This window comes from Drosophila simulans, chromosome 3R (genome assembly GCF_016746395.2).
Source record: "Drosophila simulans strain w501 chromosome 3R, Prin_Dsim_3.1, whole genome shotgun sequence".
NCBI lineage: Eukaryota > Metazoa > Arthropoda > Insecta > Diptera > Drosophilidae > Drosophila > Drosophila simulans.
In genome coordinates, this window is record NC_052523.2 from 9,614,443 (window position 1) to 9,625,769 (window position 11,327).

The 11,327-nt window shown below is 45.1% G+C and overlaps 4 protein-coding genes across 7 annotated transcripts; 2 read left to right on the plus strand and 2 right to left on the minus strand.

Annotated features, from left to right (window-relative positions):
- Nucleotides 1–120: 120 nt before the first annotated feature.
- LOC6727792 lies at nt 121–4,773 on the minus strand. The gene is made up of 11 exons (XM_044923396.1): nt 4,640–4,773; nt 4,477–4,589; nt 3,909–4,419; nt 3,142–3,853; nt 3,008–3,086; nt 2,722–2,764; nt 1,779–1,964; nt 1,613–1,725; nt 1,043–1,553; nt 272–983; nt 121–211 (listed from the first exon to the last, which is right to left on the minus strand). Exons 1-11 carry the CDS (start codon nt 4,713–4,715, stop codon nt 124–126), a joined length of 3,144 nt encoding a protein of 1,047 aa, XP_044779331.1. The 5' UTR covers nt 4,716–4,773; the 3' UTR covers nt 121–123.
- Nucleotides 4,774–5,541: 768 nt separating this feature from the next.
- LOC6727793 (fatty acyl-CoA reductase wat) lies at nt 5,542–8,097 on the minus strand. Of its 2 annotated transcripts, XM_044923228.1 has the most exons (6): nt 8,012–8,097; nt 7,514–7,578; nt 7,123–7,463; nt 6,556–7,066; nt 5,779–6,490; nt 5,542–5,718 (listed from the first exon to the last, which is right to left on the minus strand). In XM_044923228.1, the coding sequence occupies exons 3-6, from the start codon at nt 7,309–7,311 to the stop codon at nt 5,631–5,633; spliced, it is 1,500 nt and encodes a 499-aa protein (XP_044779163.1). In that variant the 5' UTR covers nt 7,312–7,463; nt 7,514–7,578; nt 8,012–8,097; the 3' UTR covers nt 5,542–5,630. The 2 variants fall into 2 exon arrangements, with proteins under 2 accessions (XP_044779163.1, XP_016034382.1); XM_016175449.3 differs by lacking the exon at nt 8,012–8,097 and having other exon boundaries at nt 7,123–7,352; nt 7,415–7,552.
- Nucleotides 8,098–8,273: 176 nt separating this feature from the next.
- LOC6727794 (ATP synthase mitochondrial F1 complex assembly factor 1) lies at nt 8,274–9,292 on the plus strand. The gene is made up of 2 exons (XM_002103119.3): nt 8,274–8,583; nt 8,640–9,292. Exons 1-2 carry the CDS (start codon nt 8,339–8,341, stop codon nt 9,229–9,231), a joined length of 837 nt encoding a protein of 278 aa, XP_002103155.1. The 5' UTR covers nt 8,274–8,338; the 3' UTR covers nt 9,232–9,292.
- On the plus strand, nt 9,233–11,156 carry LOC6727795 (synaptic vesicle glycoprotein 2A). Of its 3 annotated transcripts, none has more exons than XM_016176575.3 (6): nt 9,233–9,374; nt 9,420–9,757; nt 9,820–10,356; nt 10,411–10,555; nt 10,625–11,030; nt 11,095–11,156. In XM_016176575.3, exons 2-6 carry the CDS (start codon nt 9,483–9,485, stop codon nt 11,127–11,129), a joined length of 1,398 nt encoding a protein of 465 aa, XP_016034384.1. In that variant the 5' UTR covers nt 9,233–9,374; nt 9,420–9,482; the 3' UTR covers nt 11,130–11,156. The 3 variants fall into 3 exon arrangements, with proteins under 3 accessions (XP_016034384.1, XP_016034383.1, XP_016034385.1); XM_016176574.3 differs by having other exon boundaries at nt 9,234–9,374; nt 9,433–9,757; XM_016176576.3 differs by having other exon boundaries at nt 9,245–9,374; nt 9,483–9,757.
- The last annotated feature ends 171 nt before the right edge of the window (nt 11,157–11,327 follow it).

Consider the following 11,327-nt stretch of genomic DNA (forward strand, 5'->3'; position numbering starts at 1 on the left):
TTCAAATTCGATCTTATTTCTTTAATTTAAATATTCCGTTTATTTCTTAAACCTATAAACTACAGTCTATTCAATGAACACCCAAGGTTTTTCTTAGTTTGAGTTCTGATTAAGCTCATTAGATTAAATAAACAATCTGACAAGAGTCCACAATAGGGTTCCAGCTATGACGCAGAGTAAGGTCACAAGGCTGTAGTGCAGGATCTTCAATCTAATAATGTATATGATATAGTTTTATGCAAATATATAACATCTTGCCACAAGAACATACCGATAAAAGAGTCGCCGACCCTGTTCGAGAGATTCCCGCGTTGGAGGTTCCTTGGCCAGGTAAAGTCGCATGCCGAAGAGTGCCTTCCGGAAGTACTTTTTCCAGTCCAGAGCCTCCATATCGAAGTTGTACAATCGCCGATCCTCCGGAGACATCATCACTCTCAGCCGATCCGTGCTCTTCGTCTCAAAGTGCCAACTGTTGTGCAAAAAGTGCTCTAGTACCGCAATGTTGGCATGTATACTTCTGTACAGCTTCACCAGACGAGGCTTTCTTCCCGTGAGTCGCAGGGCTAGATCATAGAAATAGCCTGGTAAAGTGTGATAGAAGAAGGCGGCAAAGGGGAAAAGTCGTGGATTTGAGATGCTGTGCATGAACGGGTACCATATCATCTTGGTAATTGGAAAATCCTTCCGGACGATCAGTGAGTGGTTTATGAAGTCCTTGTTGACTAGTAGATTATTTTCACTGGGAGCTAAGGTGTAGATGGCGGGCTGGGATCTGGCATTTCGTTGGGACTTCTCTTTGGATGTTTGCCATATGCTAGCCAGAGCCGCGTTTGCACAGTAGTCCACGGGCACCAGGCTGGCAAGGCCATCTTTGTCGAAGGTGGTCAGGCGGAGGACTCCATGGCCCACGCCGTAAATGAGAGCAATGGGTCCGTAGAGATTATCGATCCAACCGGAAACAGGCTCCTCATGGGTCGCAATTACTGTGATGAAAGTATGTATACAGGGATTCTTTTCCCTTTGAACCACATTGAATACTCACTGACTGATGGTCGGAAGACACTCAGGGGAAGATCGCCGGACTCCCGTAGGACTACATCCTCCGCCAGGGCTTTGGTGTAGGTGTAGGTGTTGGGAAAGTCCCCAACTAGAGTGGGCGTCAGCTTGTCCATCATTTGGTCACTCAGTAGCTCACTCATGGCCAGAACCGAGTTTGAGTCGCAGGTCAGGTGTTCGGGATAGAATTTCTCCTCGATGCGAAAAATAACGCAGTTGGAGAACGCCGTTGAAATGTGCAAATAGGCCTCCAGGTGCTGCATCTCCTTGGCCAACTGGAGCATCAGTCTGGTGGCACGTGTATTGATGGCCAGTGCCACATGAAGTGGCTCATTGAAACGCACCGTGGCTGCTCCATGGATGACTATCTGTACCTCAGAAACTAGGAGCTGGCGATCTGACCTATTGATGCCCAGATCGGCGTCGAGACAGTCGCCTGCGATGACAAAGATTCGCTTCAGTGCATCTGGCTTTGCCTTTAGCAGTACTTCAAAAAGCTTGAAAAGTGAAAGCAAATCCTATGAGGAGCTCTAACTTGTTGGAACTTTTGACTTACTGGGTCCTTCTGCCATATGGCAAGACGTTCCTGAATATCCTTTCCCCTTTTGGGTCTCATCATAGCGTAGATACGTTTTAGTTCCGTCGTTCGCAAGAGCTTCTCAATAATCACTAGGAAAATGTAGATGAAATACAACCAGTTGTCGTGGATCCTCGGCTCATACCCTTTCCCAGAAACCCGGTGGCGCCTGTTAGGAACACCACCTTGTCTTTATAAAATCCTTGGATGCCGTCGTCCATTTTCGTTCTGGATACGATATTGTTCGGCGTCGTTCTGAACGAATTCCACCAATGCGATGCTTGCGAGTTAAAGACACACTTCAATAGGAAATCAATTGGGTATGGTCGCGCTTTTTATATTTTTTTTGCGACGGTAGACGCAGTGCCATTTGTACAGTGACCCGGCCAATCGTATGCTAAATTATATCAAATACACCTGAAACACCTAATGAATAGTCACAGCTATGCTTGGATTGCATTTGTCGGTTCTTGGATGGCGCTGAAACATTTGATAACTGCACTGTCATCGATGCTCGTTTGTTTTAATTTAAACACTTTTGCAGCACAATTGGAAATTTTGTTAAATATTTAAAGTTCTTGCTGCACGCCAATTTGATTGGCTTAACTCACAAATGAAATGCAGATATTATGACCAAATCTTCTTCATTATTTTTCTTTAAGAAAAGGTTAGCAGAGACTTAAAAATATTTGTATTGTATAGTAATATTTTCTATCAGCTTTTGGGATCCAATTTTGCCAATTTCCAATTCCCCTTTTAGCAAATTTACATATTTAAAAACTGCTAAAAAAACTCAAGTCGAACTTTTTTGCACATTAAGCCTTCATATACGAATTGCATACGAATTACACAAAGAAATATAGATTTCTAGATGGTTATAAAATAAATTTGAAATAAATAAATTGGTTACTGGCGTATATTTTCAACGAACGCAAGCCTTTTAAGATTTGTTTAAAAAGACCAAAAATTCGCATACCTTAGAAATTATTTTATTTTTCAAAGCATACTTTTAGGCATCCACCTAAAAAGAAAAATGTAAAGGTTTTTAAATATATGTCTGCCTTGTACCGATTTTTTTAGTTGCTTACATTGGCTGAGTAGCTTTACGAAGTAATACAAATTTTTTACGATCTTTTTATAATATCAAGTGATACAGCAATCAAAAGGTGAAGATTAAACCAAAAAGATCGCATCCCAAAGACTTTGATTCCGTGCCAAAGCTTTATAAATACCACAAACTGTACTAGATTTTTCGTTTTAATATTTTATTTTTGATTATAAATTTAAGCATAAAAGTTTTCAGGACCTCAAAATATCATGTCATATCATTGAGTCTGTTGAGGACATCTAACCCCTCTGCGGAAATTAAACTACAAGTCTGGCCAGCGAATACAGGACGTAACCAGCTAAAGAAACCAGCGAGGATGCGAATGCATAGTGCAGGACCTTCAGGCTGCCAAAATGTTATGTTATTTAAAGCGATTGGAAAGTGCCATTTTAAAACTCACCGCTTCCTCAGCCTCAGACCCTTGGCAATGGACTCCGCGGTGGGTTTCTCCTTGCCAATATAGAGACGCATTCCATACATGGCGGCCTTGAAGTAGTCATCCCAATCCAACTGGGCCATGTCGAAGTCGTAAAGGTTGCGGTCCTGCTTGGACATCGCTTCCCTTAGCTCCTTTGTGTTGGTCATGTCAAAGTTCCAGGTGGTGCTGGAGAAGGGACCCAGAACGGCGATGTTCTTGTGAATCTTCCGATATAGATCCACGAGTATGGGCTTCCGGCCTTTGAGACGCAGCAGCATATCGAAGAAGTAACCGGGAAGGGTGTGTAGGAAGAAGGCGGCCAGCGGAAATAGGGATGTGGTGGAGATGCACAGGACGAAGGGATACCACAGCATCTTGGTCAGCGGTATGATGTCCCGATACATAATAGATGATTTGACAAAGTTGCCGTAGCTCAGGAGGTTATTCTCGCTGGGTGCAAACGCGTAAATGGGGGGCGTCGTGACCTTTCCACTCTGTACGGATTTCTCCGCCGTTTTCCACGCGCAAGCCAATGCCACGTTTACGCAGTAGTCAGCGGGAACCATGCTGATCTTGGCAGTGGGGTCCACCGTGGTGACCCGCATTATACCGCGAGCTCCGCCAAAGCAGAGGGCCAGTGGTCCGAATAGGTTGTCCACCCATCCAACCAGGGGCTCCTTGTAAGTGGACATTACTGGGAATATTTAAGTTGCAGCTTTTGAAGGTTATTCCCAATCTGGTGCACTTACTGATCGCCGGTCGGAAGATGCACAATGGCAGGTTGCCCGCCTCCCGCAGGATCACATCCTCGGCCAGGGCTTTGGTGTAGGTGTACGTGTTGGGGAAGGAGCCAACGAGGTTCGGTTCCATCGCGTCCAGTAATTTACTGCTTACCAGTTCACCCATGGCCAGGATCTTATCCGAACTGCAGTTCAAGTGCTCCGGATAGAAGCGCTCTGCGATGTCGTGCACCACGCAGTTGGAGTAGGCAGTGGATACGTGCACGTAGGACACCAGCTGGGTCATCTGCTTGGCCAGCTGAAGCATCAGACGGGTGGCACGCACATTGATGGCCAGGGAGAGGTGTAAAGCCTCGTCGAATCGCACAGTGGCGGCTCCATGAATTACAATCTGCACCTCGGTGGTCAGGATCCGCCGATCCGATGGGCTTATACCCAGATCTGGATCCAGGCAGTCGCCCGCTATGGGACAAACCCGCTGCAAGGCATCTGGCTTCATCCTTAGGAGCACCTCAAACACCTTCGAAACACGTGGGGTCAGGACACATCTGTCACTCTATCACTGAATATCACTCACCGGATCCTTCGCCCAGGTCGTGATTCGGTCCTGGATGGGAACTCCACGCTTAGGTCTAATTAAGGAGTAAATCCGATTGACTTCCGTGGTCCTCAGTAGTTTCTCAGTGATCACTGAAAAGCACACTCCATGAGCTTGCGAAAAGATTCGAAGAGTGGGGTACCTTTTCCCAGAAATCCAGTGCCACCCGTAAGGAACACGGTCTTGTTCTTGAAGAATCCTTGTATCTCACTATCCATTTTGTTCCGAGTAAGGTACTTGAACGCGTCGCGAGCCAGTGAACTGAAAAGTGATTCCAAACTAGCGCTTCTATTTATTTGGGAATCTATAAGTTACACCCAACAAAGGTCGAGTTCAGCATATTCAAGACACCCAATGGACTCCCGTTTTAGGGAGGAGCTCGTGCTCCAAACGCAGCGAAAGTGTATTTTTTGGGTATAGCTAATTATTTGTGTTGTTTCGCTCAAAGGCGTGGTTGTATTTATTAATTATATTTTTGTTTATGAATGAAAACAACCATGGTGCATTTAATTTGAAATTTTAAAGTTTATTCGAAACTTAGTATCGAGCTGCCATCTCTTGTGCGAAATTCAAATGAGCATATGTATGTATGAATGGTAAAAAAGAATGGTAAATGATAAAGTGCATGCGATGACTTTGAATTTCCGCGTATATAAATATTTTATGGGCACGTGTAAGAAGTTCCCGATCAGTCGTGTTACATAATCGCATATATGTATCCACTCGTGACTACGACACCGTATAAGTGCTCGACCATGTCTTCGGTATAGGAACCCCTCATATACATGTTATATCATACCACTTACCAATTTATGGCCTATTTAGTTTAATAAGGTTTAATCAATGGATTAGCAGAGAGCGAATTCAATTAAGAAAAATATTACACTATAATAAGTGCATACTATATATGTATATAACCGCTTGATGTAACCAGTTGCCTAGACTTTATGCAATCGATTGTGTCATTCAGTGCACATATTTGATCGACTCGTGAGGGAAAAACCTTATAGCTACCATTCAAGTAATGAAATAAAAGACAAGTCATACGCTACATTCTATGTGTTGAATATATTTATTTAATTCCATGACGCAATTACGCGGGTGAGTCGGTAAGTAGCCCATGTACTTCTGAATCAGACTAGGATCCTTACCAACCACCACAGTGCTAGAAGGGCCACAAAACAGAGGACACCTTGCAGGATATGATGAAGCAGCTTCAAACTAAAATACAAATTACATAAATTATACTTTGTAAGAAATAGTAAAGACAATGGAAATTACCGCTTAATGAGCTTCTTGCCCTGTGCAATGGACTCTGGAGTGGGTGCCTCGTTTCCCAAGAACTGTCTCATGCCGCGCAGAGCTTGAAGGAAGTATTCCTTCCAATTGAGGCTGACCATATCAAAGTAGTATATCCTTCGATCCTCCTCTGACATCTGCTGCCTCAAGTGATCCGTATTCCGCATGTCGAAGCGCCAGCTCTTGCAGGCGAATGGTCCCAGGATGCCGAGAGTCTTGTGGATCTTCTGATAAACCTTTACTAGTCTGGGCTTCCGGCCACTCAGCCAGAGAGCCAGGTCAAAGAAGTATGCTGGCAGTGTGTGATAGAAGAAAGCTGCCAGGGGGAAGAGCCACGGCACTGTGATGCAGTGGATGAAGGGATACCAAATCATCTTGGTCAGCGGGCAGTTTGTGCGTCCATCGAGAGCGTGTCGAATGAACTCCCCGTGGGTGATCTTGTTCTGCTCAACAGGCGCCAGTTGGTAGATGACAGGAGTTTCCTGTGTTCCCATCCCGTTGCCTTCGTCAATGGTCTTCCAGGTGCAGGCCAGAGTCAAATTGGCACAGTAGTCCACGGGCACCAGGCTTGCCTCGGCATTGTGATCGATGGTTGCAATGCGCAGTACTCCACGGGCCACCCCGAAAAGAATTGCCATTGGTCCGTACATGTTGTCTATCCAGCCGGAGATGGGTTCCTTGTGGGCCGCAATAACTGGGTGAGGGAAACATCTTAGCCAAAACAAGATGCAGACTGGGTACGTAAGAATGATCACTTACTGACTGCCGGTCGAAAGATGCAAAGTGGCAAGCCGCCCGCTTCCTTCAGGATCACATCCTCGGCCAGTGCTTTGGTGTACGTGTACGTGTTGGGAAACGAGCCAAGGAGCGCTGACTCCATGTTGTCCAGAAGCTCGTCACTCATCAGCTCGGCCATGGCGAGCACCTTATCGGAACTGCAGTTCAGATGCTCTGGATAGAAATTTTCCTTGATGTTGTAGATAACGCAGTTGGAGAAGGCGGTCGATACATGAACGAAGGCCTCCAGCTGCCTCATCTCCTTGCCCAGTTGAATCATCAGCTTGGTGGCCCTTGTGTTGATGGCCAGGGCCACGTGAAGTGGCTCATTGAATCGCACGGTGGCTGCTCCATGAATGACAATCTGCACCTCGGAGGCCAGAAGTCTTCGATCACTCTCGCTGATTCCCAAATCAAAGTCGAGGCAATCCCCAGCGATGGGACATACTCTTTGAAGTGCCTCCGGCTTGGACTTCAGCAGCAGTTCAAATACCTTTTCAAAACCTTTCGAGTGAGTATACCTTTTGGATTTCCAATTCCCTTACTTACCGCGTCTTTTGACCAGGTGATAATCCGATCCTTAATCTCAACTCCTCGCTTTGGTCGAATCAACACATAGATGCGTTTCACCTCCGTGGTCCGCAAAAGTTTCTCAATAACGACTTTTCCCAAAAAGCCGGTGGCACCAGTTAGGAAAACCGTTTTGCTACGGAAGCATCTTTGAATATCCGTATCCATTTTTAGAAGTATGGTTTACGCTTTAATTGGCGGCGATAAGTCTATCCGATAGAAGCAAATGTTGCATTCGTTTTTAACAAAGAACGGCTTTAATGTAAATCACCTTGAATTCACTGCGGATATTTATACAAAATTTTCGACCGTGCGGTGAACTGAAGACCCAGGGCTGGTAATCACGAATAATATTATAGAACTTACTTACGCATCTGGTTTCCAGTTTTATTGTATGCCAGGGTAGTGGCTCCCGAATGTAGTTAAAGTTGTTAGCTATTTAAATAAATTGTTAAGTGTACTTTATTACTGCACCCCTGTCTTATTTCCCTATATGTTCATTTCCATATTCTTTTAATCGAGTATAGCCTATTTGCTAACCAAATGCGCTACAAAGGAGGTCTAAGTACGGATTTCAAGTAAGTTTATGAAATGCGAACCATTTCTTGTTTGTAGCGTTTAATGGATGTCAGTGGCGCTTACTATTAAAAAAATTAATTGTGAATAATATTAACAAATTTAAAGATCAAACAAAAAATATTTTGTGAAAAAAATGATTGAAGACTTTAGATTAGTTGACGATAATAGCTGATATACCTTTATCAAAAATATTAATAAATATTTTTAAATACTTATTCCCTAATAACATAAATATGTTACGCTCTACCTTTGTGTTGAAACTGTGAATATTTTAAATTTATCAACTTACGATGTTTTGCCGCCAAAGTAGTAATAATTGTAAAAAACTTTATTAGCAATTGCCTACATTTGAAATAAGAAACTAACTGGATTTGTTTTAAAACGTCATGGCAGCCTAGACGAAATATGGTTTGCAGCTAACATTTTATGTCACAGATAAAAAAAAATAAATAAATAAAATAATCATTTTGAGCATCGCGTATGTCATGTAGAAAAAGTCTTACACGCGCCCATCACCCATCGCTAGAGCCAACTATCGATATACATAGTATCGATTTTCCTATTGACAATCAGAATCAGCTGTCTAGTTGTATAATTTTTGATGTGAGGTGAGGAAATGGCATGCGCCAAGAAATTGCTTTTTCGCGTTTTCCTGAATAACTCTTTGACGGCGAACCGCACAATCACCATGTCCGCCGCGCGACGTGCCGAGGAGGCTATCGAGAAGCTGAAGGAGGACAATCCCTACTACTCCAAGTACGCGAGCAAGATTGCCAAGTTGCAGCAGACGTCGGCTGAGGAGTTCCTGGATCGCGTGGAGCGTGTGTTGAATCCCATTAAAGATGGCCAGAGCCAGGCCAGGTATGCTCAGATTTCGGGCACGAAAGAATCCAAAGCTAATTCCTTGCCAATTCCAGGTCCTACTCCGAGCTCCTTAATCCCAAGCAAAAACTGCAGGCTGAACAGGCGGCTGAACTGCCCCACAAGAAGCTCACTGATATCATGAAACTGGAATTGATTGAGGACAAGACCGCCGAAGAGGTTTCCCAGATCTGGCTGGAGTACCATAAGACCAAGGAGGTCCTGGCCGCCACTCTAAGCACATCTCAGTACGAGAACCTCATGGCGCGCGCCAAGGAGCACCCCGTTTTTCTGCTGCCGCTGCCCCGCAGTGAGGGATTCGAGTTCGTCATGCTGCAGTTCGCCGCCAACACCGTGCACTTCACTCCGCTTTTGGCGTACCAGGTGCACCATGAGAACGCTCCGGAGTGTCTCACACTGGTTCACTATACCGAGGTCCAAGACAAGGGTGTGGTTCTCATGCGCGGCGAATACGACACTAAGGTACTCACAGCCCAGGAGGCTCAGTGTCTGGCCAATGAGTTGCAGATGTTCTACCTGAAGCCCGACGAGGGTAAGCTGCGCTTACTGGAGACTTTTACTCGCAAGCCGGACGAGTTCAAGCACATGGATCTAATTAAGGAAGTTGAGAACATACAGCTGGTCTAGGCCCTGCGATTTTAATCAAAATAAACAGAACAAACACGACAAGGATATATTAAACACGAAACAGTATTCGTTTTTCAAAATTTAAGTCTTCATAGCCAATGCACACAAGATGGAGCACTTTGATGCGGTGATGGAAGATATTGGTAAATATTCAAACGTCAAGAAACGCTTGGCATGCACAAGCATAGCTCACGCCCACAGGTTTCGGAAGGGTCCATCTCTTTGCCACTCTGACGCTCGGTCTCCTGCAGATGCTCACCATCCAAGAAACAATGGGCATGGGTATTATTGGTCCGGCGGCCGTCTGCGACCTCCGCATGAATGAGGCACAGTTGGCCTCGCTAACAGCGGCCGGCTTTATGGGCATTATATGCTCCTCCTACTTCTGGGGCTACATCACTGACAAGAAAGGTCGTCGCTGGACGCTTTTGCGGACCATTACTATAAGCAACTTGTGTTCAGTGGCTTCCATGTTCACGGTAACATTCACTGGCTTCTTTGTGATGCGCTTCATCACATGTATTTTGTGAGTACCATGAGGAGATCGAAGACCACAGTGTACACTTAGAAATTTCCGCTTTCCTTCAGTGTGGCTGGACCCAGCTTCGTGGCAGCCACCTACCTAAGTGAGTTCTGTTCGCACAGGATTATGGTCCGTTCCATAACTCACTTGTACATGTTTACTGGCTTTGCCATGATCTCGTGCCCGGCGTGGGCTACACTCTTTCTCAGCTCGGGCCTAATAGAGTTTGAGGAGGAGTTAGTGGGCTTCTTGACACTAAGACCTTGGCGGGTTTTGGGTTGTCTGTACATTCTGCCGGGCGTGGTTGCCTTTTTGCTGTTGCTCCTTTTGCCGGAAAGCCCCAAGTTTTTGCTCATGATTGGCGAGACGAAAAGAGGTTTAGATACTATGGAGTGGATATCCCGAAAGAACACTGGACGTACTCTTAGCGAAGATCAAGTGAAACGTTTACTCACCTACCAGGAGCACGTTCAGGTCAAGCGGCGGAAGGAGCACCAGAACTTCTTTCGCTCCATGCTCGACGATGCGATGCCCCTCGTTCGGAAGCCCTATGGCGGTTATTTCACGTGCGTTTGCATGGTTATGTTCGTCCTAGGGCTGCTGTAAGTATCCGTTGGCTAGGGTTGTTATCCTTTGCTTATTCCAATAATTCACAGGACACACGGCCTGGGTATTTGGTATACGGCCATGCGAAACCGTTGTAATATGAGGCAAGGGAACACGAATGGCATGACCTTCTGCGGGGTACTTTTTGTTCCAGAAACGGGTCCGTTTATTGAAACTGAATCGGACTTGGACGTGGTAAGCCAAGGAACCTCCGCTAGCTATTCTGCCAACGTTTTAAAAATGAACTTCTTCATAATTTACTAGGTCTGCAGTGACTCCTTTAAGGGCTTCAACGATTCCTTTATTCTGGGATCTGTCTATGTATTGCTGTACAACGTATCCTGGGCATCGCTATTCTGCGTGCACAAGAAGGTGATGTTCGTCTTCTCCCTGGTGGCCTCCTCGACATTTGGATTCCTGCTTATCTTTGCTACCAACCAAATGTTGCAGCTCTTTTCGCTCGTGTTCCTAATCGCTTTTCCCGGAATCATAATTGGGCTGCTCGGTGGTTCCCTATTGGTATTCGTGCCCACCTACCTGCGCGGCAAGGCCCTCTGCATCAGTCTGATGTGGTGCAGATGCGGAGCGGCGTTTGGAGCCATGTTGGTGGGCTCCAAGATCCAGTACAACTGCGAACTCTTCCTGCTGGCGATCTCAATACTACCATTGAGTAAGATGCAATGCCAATGATCCTTGAATATTGTTTATCCCATTTCTAATTGCTTTACCTACAGTTGCCGCTTGTATGGAGGGGTACTTGCCATTGTGACTTAGGGGAATATGTAAAATATGAGGAGCTATAAATTCCCTTAATGTGTATTTACTGAAGTAATTGCTCTTAAGCCATGTTATCCAAATTAAAGATAGGCCCAAAAGTAGGCAAGTATGTAATGTCTTTGGGTTTTCATAAGAGAGACTTGTAGTATACTTAAGGTAGCAAGTTGTACATTTGGGTTTGATCTTATAG

Bases quoted from the DNA above. Each gene is read 5' to 3' on its own strand.
- LOC6727793 (XM_044923228.1), bottom strand. From the start codon at position 7,311: ATGGATACGGATATTCAAAGATGCTTCCGTAGCAAAACGGTTTTCCTA. The intron at 7,067-7,122 runs GTAAGTAAGGGA...GGTTTTGAAAAG, and splicing joins TCACCTGGTCAAAAGACGCG to GTATTTGAACTGCTGCTGAA. The intron at 6,491-6,555 runs GTAAGTGATCAT...TCCCTCACCCAG, and splicing joins CATCTTTCGACCGGCAGTCA to TTATTGCGGCCCACAAGGAA.
- LOC6727795 (XM_016176574.3), top strand. From the start codon at position 9,341: ATGGAGCACTTTGATGCGGTGATGGAAGATATTG. The intron at 9,758-9,819 runs GTGAGTACCATG...GCTTTCCTTCAG, and splicing joins CGCTTCATCACATGTATTTT to TGTGGCTGGACCCAGCTTCG. The intron at 10,556-10,624 runs GTAAGCCAAGGA...ATAATTTACTAG, and splicing joins CTGAATCGGACTTGGACGTG to GTCTGCAGTGACTCCTTTAA.
- LOC6727792 (XM_044923396.1), bottom strand. From the start codon at position 4,715: ATGGATAGTGAGATACAAGGATTCTTCAAGAACAAGACCGTGTTCCTT. The intron at 4,420-4,476 runs GTGAGTGATATT...CGTGTTTCGAAG, and splicing joins CGACCTGGGCGAAGGATCCG to GTGTTTGAGGTGCTCCTAAG. The intron at 3,087-3,141 runs GTGAGTTTTAAA...ACATTTTGGCAG, and splicing joins GGTCTGAGGCTGAGGAAGCG to CCTGAAGGTCCTGCACTATG.
- LOC6727794 (XM_002103119.3), top strand. From the start codon at position 8,339: ATGGCATGCGCCAAGAAATTGCTTTTTCGCGTTTTCCTGAATAACTCT. The intron at 8,584-8,639 runs GTATGCTCAGAT...TGCCAATTCCAG, and splicing joins GATGGCCAGAGCCAGGCCAG to GTCCTACTCCGAGCTCCTTA.